At 42.2% G+C, this 21,597-nt stretch overlaps 1 protein-coding gene across 1 annotated transcript in view; it reads right to left on the reverse strand.

The window, feature by feature from the left end:
* Positions 1-5,024: 5,024 nt before the first annotated feature.
* The window catches only part of LOC113019305 (integrin alpha-M-like), a 35,918-nt gene continuing 19,345 nt past the window's right edge, over positions 5,025-21,597 (reverse strand). Inside the window, exons 16-30 of the mRNA XM_026162915.1 lie at positions 15,070-15,212; positions 14,810-14,961; positions 14,561-14,686; positions 13,328-13,401; positions 7,156-7,297; positions 6,978-7,076; positions 6,771-6,850; positions 6,600-6,686; positions 6,444-6,513; positions 6,254-6,349; positions 6,065-6,145; positions 5,831-5,941; positions 5,569-5,682; positions 5,379-5,489; positions 5,025-5,193 (exon numbers count right to left, since the gene is read on the reverse strand). Of these exons, the coding sequence (XP_026018700.1) occupies positions 5,095-5,193; positions 5,379-5,489; positions 5,569-5,682; positions 5,831-5,941; positions 6,065-6,145; positions 6,254-6,349; positions 6,444-6,513; positions 6,600-6,686; positions 6,771-6,850; positions 6,978-7,076; positions 7,156-7,297; positions 13,328-13,401; positions 14,561-14,686; positions 14,810-14,961; positions 15,070-15,212 (1,585 nt within the window). The 3' untranslated portion in view covers positions 5,025-5,094. The remainder of the gene's footprint in view (positions 5,194-5,378; positions 5,490-5,568; positions 5,683-5,830; positions 5,942-6,064; positions 6,146-6,253; positions 6,350-6,443; positions 6,514-6,599; positions 6,687-6,770; positions 6,851-6,977; positions 7,077-7,155; positions 7,298-13,327; positions 13,402-14,560; positions 14,687-14,809; positions 14,962-15,069; positions 15,213-21,597) is intronic.

Below are 21,597 nucleotides of genomic sequence, written 5' to 3' on the forward strand. Positions count from 1 at the left end.
TGTTGTATTTATTCGCGACACTTTAAAGGCCGGTCCATGAAAATATTGTCAGAAATAAACCGGTCCATGGTGCAAAAAAGGTTGGGGACCGCTGCTCTACAATATTTTAAGAGTTTATGCTTAATTAATGCTTTATTTCAACATCGTTTCAATACTGCGCTGAATTCCTTACACACATGCATGTGTACGTGTGTGTATGCATGCATGTGTGTGTTTAAACATGTGTGCTATTATTGTAGATAACACATACTTATCTACCTCCACAAACTATTTTTATTTCATAATTCTTGCTCACATCATGCTCTTCTTAGTCAGTAATTGTTATTGTGGGCATTTGATGTAATTCATCATTGCACTGAAATGTGAAAGTGACTGAGATATTAACACTCTTAATAAGCCTCCACATTGATGTATTAACAGAGCTGTTTATAATCCGTTAAAACTGAAGAAACTATATTAGCAATTTCGAAGCACTTTACATTTATAATAATAAAGCTGCATTATTTTTCCTATATATAATATATATAATCCTTATTCTAAAAAGCTAATTATACAAGAATGTGTATGTTCAATACATTATACTGCTGTCATCTTATCATTGTGTTTTTATTCTTTTTAAAAGTGAAATAATATCATATGCAAAAAAATGGCATATAATTCTGCTCACATACAGTACGGCAAATAATAAACACTGAAGAAAAAAGAAATCTTCTTTTGTTACAAATTCACAACAGAAAGCTGAAAAATTGCACATCTTTTCACCAGTCTGTCATGTGAAGGTGTGTGGCAGGCAGAGAGAGGCTCCAAAATGCAGACACAGACTAACTGAACTCAAACAACTTCACTGCTGAAGCTAGAGAACAAACTCAAAACAACAAGAAAAGCTAACACAACCAAGACAAGAGATTATCACGATAAAACAGGAAACAGACAGAGAGCGAGGGACAGAGAGGGCGAGAGAAACCTGACAGACACACAGAGATATGACTGAGGAAACGGACAGCTAAACATAGAGACAAGACAGGCACAAATAACTAACACAGGAGATGCTGGGGAGGACACACAGTGACAGACACAAAAAGGGAACAGACTAAATAAACAAGTAACTAAGAACTAGAAATTCACAAACTAGAAAGCACAAGGAAACTAAATAATATGAAATAAAGACTAAGAAAAATAAATCACCACAATAAAAAGCAAGGTCCAAGAGTCAAAAAACACAAAGACAATGGGCAAACAACCCAGGTAGCATGACCTAAAGCAGCATGAATGAATCAAGTCACCTTCTTCAGTTTAACAAAAATAGCTTTTTTTTTTAGTACTTTTCAGCATATATGTTGATTTTCATACATTTTGCAGTAGTCTACATGATGGCATGGAAGGTTTTTTATTAACTTTACAATATAGAGCACCCTGATCTAAATCGACTGTTGTTGTGACTTGGTGCTACATAAATAAAATTGAATTGAATGGAACCATTAAATACAGTTTACATGATTAACATATAGTGTTTGCATACATTCAAACATGGAAACTTTCACTGAGCCGTAAGATTCTTCAAAAAACATAGGGTCACTTGGAAAAGACACTTCCTACCATAATGCATGGCAGGACTTTGCCAAAAATTCACTCCATCTGCTCAGGTAGGTCACTACATTTAATTATTGTCCATTTTATTTGAGTATCCAAACTTTTTGTCTGCTCAGATGGTTTAATTTCAACAATTATTCAGTCTTGAAGAAGTTATAGGTTATAGGGAATGAGTGATCTTTTGTTTGCTTAAAGCACAGGTGTTGAACTCCAGGCCTTAGGGGCCGGTGTCCTGCATGTTTTTGATGTGTCCTTGGTCCAACACAGCTGATTTAAATGGCTAAATTACCTCTTCAACATGTCTTAAAGTTCTCCACAACCCTGGTAATGAACTAATCATTTGATTCAGGTGTGTTGAAACAGGGTGATATCTAAAACCTGCAGGACACCGGCCCTCGAGGCCTGGAGTTCGACACCCCTGGCTTAAAGAATCAAATGTGGTAGCATGGACACTGCTGCACACCATATTCATTCCTTAAAATATCAGGCAGGTCTTTCATATATACTTAATACAAAAAAGTATGGAAATTTGTGTTTTATCCTCCTAAGACCCAAACTCTTCCACAGCATGCATTTTTAATTTCTCTTTGATATTTGGGCTGATTGGGACCTGATGAAAGTAAAAACAAAGAATTGACAGATTTTTTTTTTTACCTAATCTTTGTTTCTAAGAAAAATGAGAGCCATATATGAGGATATTCATATAAAATTTCGATAGAACAGTAGCAGTATAATGTCCTCGTAAGTGCATATCAGTGTTAGGATGCCTGGGTCGTTGACCCAGGGTTTTGAGTTTACTATATTATTTATCATTTCTAGTCTTTGGTTTCTTTGTTAGAGTTCTTTTTTATGGTTTATGTCTCTGTGTAATCCTTAGCTGCTGTCTCCCCTGTCTGCTATATCCCCGTGTCCAGTCAGTGTCTGTGTCTGCCCTGGTCCCATGTCTCTGTTCCCTCTGTTGTAGTGCCTGCCTGTGAGTCTGCGTCTGTAAGTTCAGTCTGTGTTATGTTTCCTGTTTTATTTTGAAGGTCCATGTCTTATGTTAATGTATCTGGTTTTGCTTCCCCTGTTTCGTTAGGCCTGATTTGCCCCAGCTGTGTTTCCCTCCTGTTACTCCTATTCCCTGTACACTGAACAAAAATATAAACGCAACACTTTTGTTTTTGCTCCCATTCCCCATGGGATGGACGTAGAGACCTAAAATTCATTCCAGATACACAATATAACCATCCCTCCCAAACAGTGGTCACAAATCAGTCCAAATGTGTGGTAGTGGGCACATCTGCTATATTGAGATAATCCATCCCACCTCACAGGTGTGCCACATCAGGATGCTGATCTGACATCATGAGTAGTGCACAGGTGTACCTCAGACTGCCCACAACAAAAGGCCACCCTGGAATGTGCAGTTTTGTCTCACAGCAAAATGCCACAGATGCCACAAGCAATGAGGGAGCGTGCAATTGGCATGCTGACAGCAGGAATGTCAACCAGATCTGTCGCCCGTGCATTGAATGTTCATTTCTCAACCATAAGCCGTCTCCACAGGCGTTTCAGAGAATATGGCAGCACATCCAACCGGCCTCACAACCGCAGACCTCGTGTAACCACACCAGCCCAGGACCTCCACATCCAGCAGGTTCACCTCCAAGATCGTCTGAGACCAGCCACCCAGACAGCTGCTGGAACAATTGGTTTGCACAACCAAACAATTTCTGCACAAACTGTCAGAAACCGTCTCAGGGACGCTCAACTGCATGCCCGTCGTCCTCATCGGGGTCTTGACCTGACTCCAGCTCGTCGCCGTAACAGACTTGTGTGGGCAAATGCTCACATTCGATGGCGTCTGGCACGTTGGAGAGGTGTGCACTTCACGGATGAATCATGGTTCACATTGTTCAGGGCAGATGGCAGCTGAGAATGTCCCAGTTCTTGCATGGCCAGCATACTCACCGGACATGTCACCCATTGAGCATGTTCGGGATGTGCTTGACCGGCGTATACGACAGCGTGTACCAGTTCCCACGAATATCCAACAACCTCGCACAGCCATTGAAGTGGAGTGGACCAACATTCCACAGGCCACAATTGACAATCTGATAGACTCCATGCGACGATGTGTTGCACTGCATGAGGCAAATGGTGGTCACACCAGATACTGACCGGTTCTGGGTCCCCAGACCCCCAATAGCGCAAAAAACTGCACATTCCAGGGTGGCCTTTTGTTGTGGGCAGTCTGAGGTACACCTGTGCACTACTCATGATGTCAGATCAGCATCCTGATGTGGCACACCTGTGAGGTGGGATGGATTATCTCAATATAGCAGATGTGCCCACTACCACACATTTGGACTGATTTGTGACCACTGTTTGGGAGGGATGGTTATATTGTGTATCTGGAATGAATTTTAGGTCTCTATGTCCATCCCATGGGGAATGGGAGCAGTAACAAAGGTGTTGCGTTTATATTTTTGTTGAGTGTATTTAAGCCCTGTGTTTCAGTTTGTCGGTGTTGTGATCTACCCTTATTTTGCTGTGTGTTCTGTCTGTGTAAAGTTTACCTTGGAGTCTCAAGGTAGGCTACTACATCCTTTCCGCTCCCAAATGTTGAAAGTACCCACTCTGTAGAGGCGAGGATTGTCTTCTTGAGGCTAGAGTTTGATCCAGTCTTTGGAGATATGGGACTGCCACTGGTTGCAGAATCTCATCTTGATATTTCTCTGCACTGAAATGGCTTCCAGTGATGACAAGCACTGCTTTTTCCAGTGAGGGAGATGCTTCACCACGCTATCACACTGCCTCCACCAGCAATCAGCACAGAGTTCTCATAGCGTTGTCAAAATCTTTTCCATACTTTGATCCTAAGATCCAACTGGTGTAGGCAGAATTTGGACTCATTGCTGAAAACTACGTCCCTCCACGTTTTGATTCTAGTGCATGTTGCAGATACCAGTGCAAACAGGGCTGATAGTTAAGTGCAGGCATGGTAGGCTTCCTGGTAGCCCCATGAGACTAGCTGTGTGCAATCCCTTCCAGATTGTCTGTGTCGGGAGCCATTGACCATGCTGTCCTGCAAACCTTGAGTGCAGAGGTGTAGATGACTGTCTACAGTTCCTAAGTGCTGGCAAGGCGAGAAAACTGTCTTCTTGTGATGTTTTCTTCTTTGCAGCCAGTCTCTGACATCCCCCACTATACGGAACTTGGCCTTAGAATTGGAGATGGTACTGGGGCTCACTCAAAATATTGATGTAGCTTAGTTATGCGGAAAACTAGTTTGAGGTTGCCCTAAAGCACTAAAGCTCTATCCAGATCAGTCAAATGTGGCCTGCTTGGAGCAGACACCAGCAGACCGTTCCAGCTATAAAAATGCTTTCCCACACTATAAGATTTTTTTTAACAAGAACTGTTACAACAAAGGGATAATCAACCAAACACAAATTTCCTTACTTGTTTAATGTTTGTTTTAACTTTACAGTAAATCTACAACAACAAATATGAGCTTTGTTATTCTGTTTGGGATTCATTTCCATCAGTTCCCGGTTCCAGATCGGTCTCTGCATTTTCATTCATCATCTGTGAATATTTACTCTTGAAAAAACCAGCCTAGGAGTGCAAGGGGAAAAAATGAAAGTGCAGAGATTATTCATTAGACTTACATTCAAAATTAAAGCAAATAACTACATGAGTAAATATAAACTCTTGAACTTTGTTAAAAAAATTAGACATACTCTCTAAAAACCTTTCACAGCTGTGTGATGAGTTGAAAAAGTGTAAGAAGAGTCTTTCACCTTATACAGGCCAGCAGTGAGTAAAGCCAGAAAAGCCAACCCTCCCAGGGATCCTCCTATAATCTCTTTGGTGAAATTTGTCTGAGGATACACTTCTACCTCGACTATAATCTGAGAGATAAGGTAACAGAATGTGGATGATATTCAAGCTCTTGTGTAACTCAAACAAGAGAAAGTAATGCTAAATCACCTTGCGAACAGGAGGATTGTTGTTAGACACTGTTGAAAAGTAGATGTACTGGCTTTGGTCATAATCCACAGTGGCTGTACTGGTCAAGAGGAATTTGGCAGATTGAAGTCCAATCTTAGAAAAAATGAAATGAGTTAAGCCTAAATTAGGTATTATTTGATTTAACTGTAAAATGGTTATATCTGAAGATTTAACCAAAGTACTCATACATACTCAGGAAAAGTATTAATGAAACAATTTTAAAAAACTATTCTTTAATTACCTGCTCTATCCATCCTGAACTGAGATTGGCAGAGATTTCGTATGTCCTACTCTGCAGTCTTCCCATGAAGGTGTTGCACTTGAACACTCTGCACATGGCTACAGAGCAGTCCTGTGGGTGATTTAAAGAAGACTGAATGAAACAAATCTTGTATTCAGTACAATGTTGTGTTTTGAATCAGTACCATGGTTCAGTTTTAACAGGTAGGTAGCAAAAGTACAGACGGATACTTACCACCACTTTATCCTTTTGTATCTGTGGAACAAAATCTTTGACACTTGGTTCTTCATCATTTTCTGTCTGACAGTCTACAATCTGAAATACATTTAAAATAATGTCAGGGTGATTGGTCCTATTTTACCTCATTCACCCATCACACAGCTAAATCTGACCCATTTTTAGATCTTCTCACACATATATTACCTGTAGGCTGCTCAATACCCAAATCTCTTTTTCACCAAGCTTCACTGGAACCTTGATCACCACAGTGAAATTAAACGCTCTGATATCATTTGTTACCTAAAACATGGGGAGTAAAGAAAAAGCAGTCAAACACTATTATGGTTAAGTCTAATTCACACAGTCATATTTATTATATTTTATTACATTTTACCTTGATTAATTGTTGGACTGGTATCTGCAAATTATTCATCCCAAAAGTGAAATTGCTGTAACTGAAGGAGCTAAACAGATATATTTTAAACATTAAATACATACTGTGTAAAACAAAATGTGTAATTCATCTTATAACGAACAGAACAACACATACTTTTCAAATGTCATGAAAATGCTGTATTTCACATCAATCCATTTATTTTTGTAGATTTCACTGGTTGTAGCGTTCTCCTGATTTCCACTGAAAGAAAGAAGTGAAATGATTTGTACTGTGTCTGTGGGGTTATTGCTTAAATGAGAAGGACCTCTACTAAATGAACAGTACCTGGTGGCATTAGCAGTGATAAAGATCTTCCTCTCTAGTTGAGCGTTTGTTTCGATACCATATGAGACAATGAAGAAAGCCTTGATTGAATTGAAGAAGAGAGAGTGATTGCTCATTTTGTTAAACTGTGTAGAAGGTTAACTTCTACACAGTTTAACAAAATGAGCAACATGTCTGTTAAAGACAAATCATACCACAATAACAAACCTTAGTTCTGCTCTTGAAAATTGGCTTGTCAATAGTACAGTCTGTCCTTCCACGGGATAAACCATCTTCACTGTCCAAGGAATTGCACTCAATTCTTCCCTTTATTAGAAAATAAAATGACTGCTGGATGCACTGGGAGAGCAGCAAATCAATGATGAACTTGATCCTGACACATTACCTGCTGAATGGTGAACTTCCTGTAAGAGAGTCCAGCTGGATACGTGAGAATAACACGGCTGTTGTAGGAGTTTTCCCCTCTGTTCTCCACTGAGACTGTGACATTCAAAAGCTCATCAATGCCCACTTTAACCTCTAAGGATCTGACAGAGGACAAGAATAAAGGAAGAATAAAGCAAGACTGCACTGTGATGCTGAAGTTGTAGGAGGCTAAATATAGTATAGCTTTGTGTTGAATACTAACATATTAATATTCAAATCCAAATCCAATTTATTTATATAGCACATTTAAAAACGAAAGGTTTGCCCAAAGTGCTGTACAAAAACACAGTGTAAAACACAAGATAAACCACTGACACTTACATAAAACATAATAAAACACAAACTATCAATGTCAACACAACGCATACAAATATCAACTCACGCCAGTCTGAACGCTATCGAAAAAAGGTGTGTTTTCAAAAGCGCTTTAAAAACAGGAAACAAAAATGCCTGTCTAATATTTAAAGGCAGCGTATTCCAAAGTTTTGGGGCCATAATTGAAAAGGCTCGCTTTCCTCTGCATTTGAGCCTTGATTTTGGGACAACCAACAGCAGCTGGTCAGCTGATCTGAGGGTCCGTGAAAGAATATACGGCTGAAGTAACTCTGAAAGGTATGGGGGAGCAAGACCATTAAGGCATTTATAAACCAGTGTTAGGACTTTGAAATTAATTCTGTGATGAACAGGAAGCCAGTGAAGAGAAGACAGGATAGGTGTTACATGATCATGCCTGTGGGTACCAGTTAAGAGGTGGGCAGCAGCATTTTGAACGAGCTGAAGACGAGCAAGAGACCCTTGGCTGACTCCAACATAAAGTGCATTGCAATAGTCAAGCTGTGTTGAAATAAAGGCATGTATTACCTTCTCCGTGTCACGTCTTGACAAAACTGGCTTCAGCTTTGCTATTTGCCTCAGCTGGAAAAAGCTTTTTTGCAACACTGAATTAATATGTTTGTTCAATTTAAAATCTGAGTCCATAATGACTCCCAAGTTTGTCACATGCTGCTTGATATAAGACCCTAGCCAACCATAATTTACAAGCGGGTTGCATGAAATATTATTAGGTCTAAATACAATCACCTCCGTTTTACTCTCATTGAAACTCAAAAAGTTCAGAGCCATCCAAGCTTTGACATCTTCAAGGCAGTTTAAAAGGATTTGGATGGAGCCTGGGCGATTTGGTGCTAAAGGCAAATAAATTTGGCAGTCGTCTGCGTAACAGTGAAAGGATATTTCATGTTTTCTATAAATAGACCCCAAAGGGAGCAGGTATGATGAAAAAAGAAGAGGGCCAAGGATTGAGCCCTGGGGCACCCCACAAGAAAGGGGGGCTGAGGTGGACTCAAAATTTTCAACTTTAACACTTTTCAACTTTTAGTGGGGCCATAATGTTTAGGGTTTCAGTACAGGTTTCTTGGAACTGCAATAGCAGCTCATCCAGACTAAGTCCTAAACTAATTTCAGGGTCAATAAAAGCATTTTTTTCTATAAAAGTTGAGGAGAAGAGCGCAGCAGTGGAAGAATTAAAGATTCGGCAGCGCCTGGGTGGAGCGCGAGCTTTAAACTCATGCACAAGAGAAATGTCAAATAAAACAGGTTTGTGATCAGAAAACACAGAATCCCCAATTTCCAAATTAAAAACAGATAAACCACACGATAACACCAGGTCAAGAGTGTGCCCCTGCTGGTGTGTAGGGCCTTGTACGGACTGTACAAAGTTAAAAGACTGAATAGGATTTAAAAACTCCTGAGCAAGCAGACCATCAGAGCAACAGACATGAATATTAAAATCACCAACTATTAAAATCCGATCATATTTAGGCACAATGTCAGCCAAGAAACATGAAAAGTCATTTAAAAAGTCTTTGTTAAACTTCGGTGGTCGGTAGATTACCACACACACAACCGGTTGAAGACGTCCCAGTTCAAACATCAACAGTTCAAAACTGGAGGGGGGAACCGGTACATGGAGTTGCTTGCAATTAAAGTTATTTTTAAAAACTGTCAATATTCCTCCTCCTCTGCCCGATATCCTTGGAGCATTTAAAAATGAGCAGTCGGAGGGCAATAGTTCAGAAATGAAGCTAGACTCACCAATTTTCATCCCTGTCTCAGTCACAAAAAGGAGATTCAAATCATTTGAAGAAAAGAAATCGTTTATGACAAACGTTTTACTTGCTATGGACCGGGCATTTATTAAAGCCATCCTCGTTGGAACTGGAGTCTGGGAAGAAGTTGTCTGTGAAGCCCAAGTTAATGACCGCAAATTCACAAAGTTTATTCCACGACGCCCAAGACGTATAAAACATTGGCGAGCAGGCTCACGTGCACCCAAGCTTACGACAGGAACCAGACAAGGGGCAACATGCTCCAGGAGACGCCTTGAGATGTGATGGAACAGACTATAATCCACTGGAGCAGCCGCTAAAGAAAAAGCAAGGCAGGCTTTAAGCTTCACTAGCCGACCGGCACATTTACGATGCGTCGGAGCAGGAGGAAGTGCTCCACGTAGCAGGTAAGCAGGAACATCAGCCAGGGATGGTGGATACCCTGTTGTTTGTCCTTGCTGATTAGTCAGAAAACATTGAAGATCAAAAAGGTTTTGGCGTTCATATACCAGTTGCGAGTTGATTTGGGTGGCACAAATTGTACAAAACAAAATTGACAGAGACAGACGGCAAGCCACACACACCGGCGCCATCATGCATCAATATTGGCAGTCAGGAAGCTCCCTATATTATTTTAATTTGCTGTCATTTGCTGGTGATCATAAAACACAAAAAATAACTGATGATGCATTATGAAAAAAGGTATTACCGTTAGGGCTGGGTATCGTCACTGATTACTATAATCGATTCGATTCCGATTCACAAGGTCCCGAATCGATTTGATCCATGATTCGATTCAATTAAATTTGAATATGGGAAATTTTGCCTCAGACAGTCAGAAATATTATAATTCAGATCAGAACATTTACATATTTTTGTATCTATAATAAGAAAGCTGACACTCGCAAGACTTTATCAAAGGTGTGAGCATCACAGCAGATGCCTTTGTGTCAAAGTAGCTGAAGATAAAACACAGAAAAACATGAAGGTGATTTTCCTGGCCTGGGATTTTATACAAATATTCTGCAGTACATCAAAAACGAAAGAAAACCATGAATCAACATATGAACATTACCTCTGAAGTTACAGCGGTTTTATTAGAGACACTGCTGAGCGTTTTCCATTTTGCATAATTGTAAAAGTTTAAATTTGTTCAGTAGCCTGTTGAACGGCAGAAATTAGGTTTTCTTTTCGGAAGTAACTAAAAGGAACAAAAACAGTGGCCGACAGCGCTGTAAACAACGGTAGACTTGTGCGTAACAAGCAAGCGAATAATGCAGAAAACAGAGATTTAGATGGGAAACTGTTTTTGGAGTACAGAGAGGGGGGGGGGGGGGGGGAGGGAGAGCTGTGCATGAAGTGTGATTTTATCGTGGTGGAAGCAAAACAGCAAAAGTAAGAGTGAATTCATGACGATGTTTATGTGAAGTGTAGTTTGGATCTTCTTTCTCTGCTGGTTCAGTCAATATTGTTTGGTGAGTGATTAAACCTGCAGCTTCAGAATCAGCGCAAAAAGGGCGTAAACAAAAAAGCGCGGACCTGCCGACGGATCAGAATTGGTGAGCTGTCGGCTTTCAGCCCCGACCCTGCCCATGCCGTTGGGTGAGAAAAGCGACATCTCGCTGCTTTTGATCTGTCGGCGGGTCCGCGCTTTGTGTTTACGTCTTTGTGCAGAATCCATGTACCTGCTCTCATTTACTGTTTAGCTGTTTGGTGGTTGTCGAAATTTTGTGAGGTTTAACCTGAGATTCTGGCGTTTTGGGCAAAATAAATTTATATTAAAAAATCGATTCAGGATTTTAATGAATCGATATCACATTATCAAAGCCAGAATCGATTTTAAATCGATAAATCGATTATCAAAACCCCTAATTACCATCCATTGATTTTCGGACTCTTATCCAGGTGTGGATCATGGAGGCCTCTGTCTAGGCAGAAATGCCCTGAGTTCTTTCTCGCAGCCAGCTCCTTCAGCTCATCCAGTCATCAAAGCATTCCCAGGTCAAATAAGCGCTCTCTAGTAATCTCTAGTAATCAGAATGGATGTCTCTAGGTGTCTTAGTCAGATGCTGACCCACCTCAACTGGTTCATTTCAGTAGAGAGGAGTAGCAGCTCTACTCTGATATCCTCTCAAATGACTCTGCAGAAGTCATTCTCTTTTGGAGAAAGCTCATTTCTGCCGTATTCTTTTGGGCAATTCCCAGACCTCACAGCCATAGGTGATGGGTGGGAAATAGATTTTTTTTGCTACAACAGACCAGTACAGCATCCACATCACTGCAGTTGCCATGTCAATCCGCCTGTCAATATCCCTCTCCACTCTCCTATTACTTGCCCCTAACACAAAGTGAGCACACCCCCACTGTTTCAGCTGAGGCCTATGGTCTCAGACTTCTGATGTTGATTCTCATTTCATCTACTTCACACTCAACTGCAAACCACCATAGTGTACACTGGAGGTCATCACCTGATGAGGTCATAAAAGTTGTGAACAGAATTGGTAGCAAAGGACAGTCCTAGAAGAGCTCAATGCTCACCAGGAAACGGTCTGGCATACTACTCTTATGGTTGTGCAGGGACTGAATGGCCCGTAACAGTAGCAGCCAAACCAAACCCCCATAAGATTCCCCAAGGGATACGCATCAATGCCTTCTCCAATAGTTCTCCAAAGCATATGTAGACAGGTTGGACCCATTGGTCCCATTACACTTTCACACAACCTCACTTGGGTCAAGAGCTGGTCCGGTGTTCCATGATTATGAGAACAACTGCATTTTTTTTCCTGGATCCACAGTTCAACTAATAGATGAGCTCTACTTTCCACCTTCGTGGAGGAGGGATGAAGAGTGTGGTCCCTTGGAGCATACCCTTCAGCATTAGTTGGTTAGTCCCCAGGAGAGGCATCTTGAACCACCCCATACAGGGACTTCAAGAAAGCTGGGTACACTGACAGTCAGATGTGTTTTCAAACCCAATGGCGTAGGAAAGCAACCCTCTAATCTAGCTGGGAAAACCAAACCACGGTCATACAAGTATACCCAGCCTTGCTCGTTGCCTTTCACTGATTTCTTGTTTCTTTAATAACTGTCAATAAACCAACATCTCAATGATTTGAGCTATGTTTCTGTCTGTCATGGTTTGTGGGAGCATTGTGCTGGATGTTTCTGGATGGCTCTTCGGTTACACCCTTGGGCGGGGCCACCAGCATCGCACTTGAATTCCATCCACAGGCAATCACAGGAGGACTACATCAACCAGTACGGCCTGCTGCTCCGTTCAGCCACTCTCAGTGGTCCTACCTGCCTGCCCTGCACACTGGATAACAGTCTCTGTAACTTCATCCCTCTAGATTCTCTCACAAACGTTTTCCCCCTTCGAGCTCCGCGGTCTGGCTCTGACAGTAAGCACGCAGCATCATTATCCTGCTTTGCTGTCTCTCCTCTGCTTCCCTGCAGCTAAGTAATTGTTTCCTCTTCTGTTTCAGGTTTCCCACGGTCCCAATCACAGCTTCTCTCCCCACTCACCTCCATATTTGCTCCTGTTTCCTCAGGCCTGAGTTTAACTTTCACTTTCAGAGTTTGCTATTGTTTTCTCACAAAAGAAATAAAATGTATATAGTTCGCTGCTAAATTTGTGTTGAGTCTGCTTCTGGGTCCAGTATTCATGACAGTGTCTAAGGTTTAGTGAACCTCAATGCCTTCTTGGGGATTGGTATAATTTTGAAATAAATATTCCCTGCCATTGTTGGGTTTGTTTCTTTAATCTTAATATGTCGTGGTAATCTCTCAATCACATACTACCACCATTGTGTGTGTGTGTGTTATCATTGTTGTCTCTTTTATTAGGATAAAATGATGGAGACTAAATACCAAACTGTCCCAAAATATCTATGTGCTTCAAAATTGAAGTTTTAAGTGTCTTTCGAGTGTACAACTTATGAAATACATGTTACATGTTATGAAACCTAGCAAGTGACTAAAAACACAAGCAAAGCTAAACAAAGTTTTGTAATTCTGCCTCACCTGGTGAAGTTGAAATCCACTTTCAGGTTATCAACACATTTGTTGTCAGTTCCACAGTTGATCTCAAACCCTAACTGTGGAAGAGAGTGTGATGTCAAAAACATTTATATTACACATTATTCACAGAATAAATGTAAACGTTTTACAGATGAATCCAACAAACAATTTGTGTGTTCTACCCAATGCCGGGTGTAAGATAAAGTAAAAAGTAGCCTTATATTTTTCAGTAATGCAGTAATGTAATGTGTTACGGTACTGAATTCAGTAATTAAACTTCAATTACAATTATATTGTTACTAGTGTTGCAAAGTTTTCTTTAGTTATCTGCTGGTTGGTTGGACAGAAAATATCAAAGAAAATTGGTTTTCTTCCTGTGCACTTGTGCTAAAATTAGCTCATTTCACTTTGTGTGCGGGAGGAGCGAAATAGTTGAGTGATCTACAGTAGAAAGAGAGGAGAGGAGAGAAAACTGCAATGGTAAAATGCAAACTGCATCCAGGACAGAAACAGCAGCTGTTTGCACAGCTAACACTAATTGGATTATTGGAAGCATCTTCGCAGACAGCATGCTAGCAAAAAAAACTAGCCAACAGAGGAACGTTAAAGCTGAGCATAGCCCAGTCAGGTAAGAAAGGAAGTGATTAGCAGTCGAGCTTGAAGCCTCCATTTCTATCCATTAATGTTTATAAAGGAGAATCAATGTTGCAACCATTTCAAAATCTCTTGTGTTTATATGTAAACACTAAAGGAAAGATCATATGTGTTTTCTCATTGGGATAGGGATTGCATTGGCGTGTCAGACTGTAGCCTAAGATTTATATTATTTACTTATAATTATGAGACAATGCATTTTGGGTCATTTCATGGAGTAACAAGAAAATAATGTAATGATCAGTGTAATAAACTACTTTAGTAATTTTGTAGCATTTTGGATTACTAACGATTAATTTCTAATATGCAACTTTTTTTGAGTAATGACCCCAAATATGTAGCTGTGCCTGCTGTTGGTACTGGGAATAAAGTTCCTAATAATATTCTGGAAAGCAGCTTGCATTTATTGCAGTGGGATTCCACTGCAGGGATGTTGATGCATGTACTTCCAGTACTTCAATTGAATCTCTCCAGAAGGTATTCTTCAAGTGTATGCCAATAAAAAACACAATTGAGGAAAATAATTTTATAAAGACTGCCCTCAGATATCTGGTTAATAAAGTACCTATAAAGATTACTTACAGGATGAATGGTTGCTGTTTGAGCCTGCTGGGCAAGGCTTGGTCTGAGATTTGTGTTTGAGGGCAAACCATCAAACTTGAATTTGAGCTCATTGGAAAGTGAATTGAGAGCATCTTCTGGACAAGCCTGCAAGAAGAGATGAGTGCTGAGTTTAGATTCAGTGTTGGATGACTCTTAAAAACAAAATGGAAATCAAAATATATTGTTACACCAAGGTGAACTTTCTCTGATGTTGTTATTTGGTTTTACCTCAACAAGGAACTTCACAGTTGAGCATTTTTTTCTTATTAAGTCCACAGTAAGTGATCCTGACTGCTCTCGTTTCCCACCAACATATGCCCGGTTGCTTGGAGGTTTGCGAGTGGCATCCAGTGTTAAAGTGTAATTAATCCTTGCTTGAGCTGGAATAAATCAGTGTTTGATTTCAATGCTGCAATTTACATACATTTAGAAAACATTAAATTGCTGGGCAGTGGCTTTGTAGTTCAGAAAAACCAAGAATGATGAACCTGTGTTGACTGTAGACACTCTGCTCATGGTAAAGCAAATTTCAGCTGTGTTCTGCAGTGGTTTTGAGCAGTCTACATTCTGAGTAGGGATTTGGATTGGGCTGAATGACACCTCAGCTTCAACCATTACTATGGGTCTTGATCTAGAAAGTAGGAAAACACATGTGAACAAGATTTGACTTTTTGTTCTGACCTGAATTAGTAACAAGACTTCAATCTAATCTTTCCTTTGCCCTAATATTTCATTTGAACAACTACAGCTCAAACATTTTGAGACATTTAACACCTAATAGTCCTGAAATCTTTTAAATGATAGATGATAATAATGAATTGGATTTATATAGCGCTTTTCAAGGCACCCAAAGCGCTTTACAATGCCACTATTCATTCACACACTGGTGGAGGCAAGCTACAGTTGTAGCCACAGCTGCCCTGGGGCAGACGGACAGAAGCGAGGCTGCCATATCGCGCCATCGGCCCCTCTGGCCAACACCAGTAGGTGGTACGGTAAAGTGTCTTGCCCAAGGACACAACGGCCAGGACAGAGATCCCAGGGATCGAACTGGCGACCTTCCGGTTACAGATACGCTTCCCAACCCCCTGAGCCACAGTCATTCCATAAATGATGATTTATGGAATAATGAATTATAAATCAGGAATGCTTTTTAATGGAATATCTATGTAGATGTACATCAACATAGACCTATTTCCCATCACCATCACTCTTGTGTGCCAGTGGTGTAACTTCACAGTATTAATGGGTGGAGTAAATGATACCTATTTGATAATGTCAGCAGTGCTGAAACACATGGTATTGTATGAAAATATTTTTGTTATTGCATGCATTTCCATTTCTGTATGAACAAAGTTACAGTTTCACACATTTACTGCTTCTTTTTTTTTAAATCAGCAGAGCATTTTTCATCATGTGGTAAAATAATTTGAAAAAAATGTCTAATCCTTTTGACTCCATAAACTTTTTGCCATGATCCTGTGTTTATGTATTTGGACATTTTGATTCTATCTTATTTGGATATATCTGAATAGTTCTGTTGTTCGTTCTACTGTGTTGTAGTAGTAATAAGGAAGTGTGTTTAGGTGCTTTTACTTTGAAAGGGAGCGGGCGGAAGGAGAGACGAGAGAGCGGAGGCAGCCACGAGAAAAGAGAGGAGAGAGAAAAGCGTGCGCGAGATGCTGCTAGCGTCTACAGAGACTTTTTTCCAATGGACAGTGAGGATAAATCATCCCACGCCCACGGCTGAGTAACAGAGCGTGACTGTGAGGTGGTGCAGCCCGGACTGGTTTGCACTGTTGCCTCGAAATATCCCTAGTAAGCGGCGTGCTAACTTGGCTAATCGTAGTTAGCCATAAAGGCGGACTTCGCTGGACGTCACCTGACCTGCATGGAGTGGGAGACTACTGACTGCCAAGGCGGGCCGGTCAGGTTTGCTGCTTAAAAGGAGTAAGCGTGCAGCTCGGCGACCTAAGGGACGGACCTCTCGGCGTGCCGTGAGTGTATTGTGGACAAAAGACTAAGGTTTCCAGGTAGGAGCACCATTTTGTTTTCTTTTAGGACCGTTGGTTCCTACGCACCCTAGCATCGATCCAGGCCTGCACCGAGGGGACTTGGGAAATTGGGTGGTGTGAGAGTGTGTGGGGCCCATTACAGTAAAGAACTGTGTAACTGTTATTATTGTTATATTTTGTCATTGCAAGAGACTTCTTACTTTATTGATTTATTGGGTGTTTACCAAGTCATTCAGTAAACCTGCTTGGTTTAAACATAAGATTTTGTGTCTAGTACTGTTTCTTATCTATAGTTCAAAGTAAGGTAAAAGTGTATCTGTGTGTTATACGTGTGTAAATCAGGGGAACTTTCACTGAGGGCAACTAAGTAAGTTTAAGATAACTAGAACTCAGGGCGTACCCGGCTATAGTGGAGTACACAGTCAGGGGCGCTACATAAAATGGAGGCACCGCTGGGATATTTTGTTGTTTAAGTCTGAAGTTCCCAAACACGTGTATTTTGAGATAAAAGCAGTAACTTTGATATTGTTTGGTCATGGATGTTCAAGCTATGCACTCTGAGTTGTTCGAGGAGCTTCAGGAATGGAGTCGTGGAGAGACCTTAGATGAGGCTCACACACTGATGGTGCTTACTCCCAAAGGAGTGGAGCTAGACCAAATAGAGCACACTCTGGAGAGTGTTAAAGCTTTGGGTCGAGTGTGGGTCAGAGGCCGGAGATACAACAAAGCGCTTGATAGGCTAACTGTCCTGTGTGAAACCAAAGAGAAAGTAGATGCCACAAGAATCCCACCTGAAGTGTACCCTACGGGGGCTGGTGAGCCGTGGTCCATCATAGTGACAGCTGAAGCTTCGCCTCGTGAGGATTTTTCCCAGAGTAAATCGAAACGCGGGGCAGAGGCACAGGAGAATGGTAATGGTAACAGAGTCGATAATCCGTGCTGTGGGCGATTTGTTGGCAAAGATGGAGAGACCCTCCAGTGAAGGCAATAGTTATTGTAACACCCCTTTCAACACTTGGGATACAGATTTAAATGGTTACCTGTGTGTTGGGCCAATAGCTGAGGTTCGACTACTGGAGCAGAGTGGATGACTAATGAAACGCTCTGAGAACTTGGTTTGATCAATTTGTATTGACAATTAAAGAATCTTACATACATACAATGAAAACAATAACAGTGCATGAAAGGAAAAATTGGGCCCAAGTCATGGAAAATAATAAACAAAACACACACAACCCCGGGGGATTTGACTCAGTCTCTCTCTCGTGTCAGCCGACACCCTTAAGTGTGAGTCCAGCAATGAGGATTCTCTTTGCAGGATGTGCAAAGGAGGAATGACGTGCAAATCTGTCCTACCACTTTAGTAGAGTTTGTACAGTTCACAGTTCGTCCAAAGAATTTAGTTCTCTTCTTAAAGCAATCATCTCAAGGATCCTGGAGGGGTGGCTCGCCATCTTTGGACTGGATCATCACTGAACTGTACTCCCAAGTAAAAAAAACCTGACGCAGAAGAATCCGAGCAGTAACAAACTCTTTTCTGGTTAACAACAATTTCTAGATAGCTTATTTCCACCGTACAGTCCGACTGGATAAAAACAACCACGCTTTCCACTTGGAAAAAATGGACTTTTCTTCCTCTCCCTCTCTCCTGATATCCATAGCTGCTATGCAGTGAACGGCAGGAGGCGGTACTTCCCCCTGTATACTTCAAGGACCATCAGGACATTATAGACATCTTCTATTTTATTAATTCTCAACAAAATAATTTAACTTAATAAAACTTAACAGTGAACTCAAAATACTAACATCACTCATAACACACTAAAACCCTTAGTAACACTCCAGGGTTACATTATCGTAGACTCAGAATGTTCTCGGGCACAATACCAACACCAGTTGGAGAAGAGACATTCGAACAGTGGGTTGAACAAGCACACCTAATGGTGGAGGAGAGTGACAGTTCTGCTAAAGAAAAGAGGCGCAGAATCATTGAGTCTTAAAGGTCCAGCACTAGCGGTGGTGAAAGCTGTAAGGACAGCTGATCCTGATATTAGCCCAGAACAATTTCTAGAAGCTGTTACAAAAGCTTTTGGCAGTGCTGAGACGGGTGAGGATTTGTACTTTGCTTCTCGGTTACTACAACAGCAACTGCAGGAAAAACTATCCGACTTTCTGAGGCGATTAGAGCAGTCGCTGAGCAGGGTAGTGAGTTGTGGTGGAATTGAAGCCCACCGTGTTGATAGGACAGGAGTAGAACAGCTCCTTAGGGGTGCCGTGTACTCCGACATGATGTTAGTGCAACTCAAGCTGAGAGACAGGAAAGAAACCCCACCCAGTTTTGTAGAGCTCTTAAGTGAGATCAGAAGTGAGGAGGAGTATGAAGCCTCCCGGGCTAAATTGCATCTGGTAGCACACAAAGTCCAAACACAATCAGAACAGGACAACAGACAGATTGAAATTCAGAATCTGAAAACTGAGATTCGAGAACTGAAGTCTATGGTCTCATCCGTGGTAAACCAGTCATGCCCCGCACCAAGAGAAGTTGCAGAGCCTGTTCCAACAAGCAAGACTGACGGTGTAGAGAGTTCAGCAGATGGCAAAGTGGTTGCGCTGAGAAAACTGGTTAAAAGGTTGCAGCAGAAGCTGGACGCCAGAGAGCAAAGGTCTGTTGTGTCCTCTCCAGTTTTGAGAGTGGAGCCGTACAGGTCTGGTCTGAACTCTAGACGGACAGGTAGCACCAGTGATAAAGAAAGCAACTTTTGTTACCGCTGCGGAAAAAATGGGCATTTTGCTAGTAAGTGTGGAAATGCCGCAAACCAGGCCAAGGTTATCCAGAGGTTCATTCAGTCACGGAAAAAGCCCAAACGACGGGAATCATATCCCAAACCCCCTGATGCAGGTGATACCGTGTGTTCAGTTAAGAGGAGTGAAGTAGTCATGCTAGAGGACAGAGGGATCCCTAAAGGTTTGATAGGTCCATCTAATGTAAAGCAAGTCAGAGTGAATGGTGAACCGTGCAATGCTTTGTTAGACAGTGGGTCAAGAGTAACCATTATTTTTGAGAACTGGTATAAGGAGCACTTGTCAGGTGTCCCAGTTTACCCAGTTTCAGGTCTGGCCATCTGGGGTTTGAGTGATTCTAGTTACCCTTATCTCGGCTATGTCGTTGTGGATGTGGAATTTCCCGAGCAAGTCAAAGGAGGTCACGAGACCATTTCGGTCTTAGCTTTGATCTGTCCCAACTCCAGAGGTCCGGACCTCTGGAGTTGGGACCCCATGATCATAGGCACCAATGTCTCCCTTTTCCAGAGATTGGCCACCTTGTGCCAGGACACCGTAGGCGTGAGTAGCGTGCAGACTGTAAGCCAAACAGCTGGAGTTTTAACCCCACCAGCTCCTGTGGAGATCCCTGTAGAGGATGAGGGTGGAGTAGGCTGGGTGAAGTGGGTTGGGCCCAGCTCCCTGTCACTCCCAGCCGGTCAAAGCTGTCATGCTATATGCCGGGTGGAGCTAGAACAACCACTCAGCAAAGGCATATTAATGGTGGAAGCATCCCCAACCATTCCGTTGCCAGCTGGCATGCTGCTGCAGCCCATGGTGTTGTCTAGCTCTGCGCTGGAGGTAGACCATTTTGTTGTGGCAGTGCAGAATCAGTCTTCCCGGGATATCGTTCTCCCAGAAAGGACCGTTATGGGTCAGTTGTGTACGGTTGATACTGTAACTGCAGCAGTTGAAGTCTGTTCAAAAAAGGGGAAAGATCAGAGAGAGCTAGATCCCCTTCTCATAAATTTTGGCGACTCACCTTTGCCAAATGAATGGAAAGAGCGGCTCCGACAGAAGTTGTCCAAGAGGGCTAATGTGTTTACCCTCAGTGAGTGGGATGTCGGTCTGGCAACGGGAGTAGAGCATCACATTCGGATGTCAGACTCCAGACCATTCCGCGAACGGTCACGGCGTCTTGCACCAGCTGACATTGACGATGTGCGCAGACACATACAAGACCTATTACAAGCTGGCATTATCAAGGAATCTCGCAGTCCTTATGCCTCTCCCATTGTCATTGCCAGAAAGAAAAATGGCAGTATCAGGAATGTGCATTGACTATCGAACACTAAACCGTCGAACCATTCCTGATCAGTACACCACTCCCCGCATCGATGATGCACTTGATTGTTTGTCAGGGAGTAAGTGGTTCTCTGTCCTGGACCTTCGCAGTGGCTATTACCAGATACCCATGGCGGAGGAGGACAAAGAAAAGACCGCGTTCATTTGTCCGTTGGGTTTCTATCAGTTTGAGAGAATGCCCCAAGGTATCACAGGGACACCCTCCACTTTCCAGAGATTGATGGAGAAGGCAGTAGGGGACATCAACCTCCTGCAGGTACTAGTGTACCTCGATGACTTAATAGTCTTTGGCAGGTCCCTGGAGGAACATGAGGAGCGACTTTTGAAGGTGCTAGACAGACTGGAAGAAGTGGGATTAAAACTCTCATTGGATAAGTGCCAATTCTGTCAGCCGAAAGTGAAGTATGTGGGACACATTGTGCCTGCAGAGGGTGTTGCCCCCGATCCGAGTAAAGTAGAAGCGGTTACTAAATGGCCGGCGCCCACAGATTTGAAATCCCTGCGATCTTTCCTGGGGTTCTGCGGCTACTATCGCCGCTTCATAGCTAACTATGCTTCCATTGTAAGGCCACTCACAGAACTCACTAAAGGCTATGCCCCTACGCAGCGCAGTAAGAAAGGCCGGGCAGGACAAGGAAAAACCTACTTGAAGGAATCAGAGCCCTTTGGGAGTAGATGGGATCAGTCGTGTGTTGATGCTTTTCACCACATCATTCAGTGTCTGACCACTGCCCCTGTGCTAGCCTTTGCCAAGCCATACACCCTTCATGTGGATGCCAGTCTGAAAGGTCTTGGGGCCGTGTTGTACCAAGAGCACCCCCAGGGGCTGCGGCCCGTGGCTTTTGCCAGCCGGAAATTGAGCTGCCCCGAACAGCG

The sequence above is a fragment of the Astatotilapia calliptera genome, chromosome 3 (assembly GCF_900246225.1).
Source record: "Astatotilapia calliptera chromosome 3, fAstCal1.2, whole genome shotgun sequence".
Lineage (NCBI taxonomy): Eukaryota > Metazoa > Chordata > Actinopteri > Cichliformes > Cichlidae > Astatotilapia > Astatotilapia calliptera.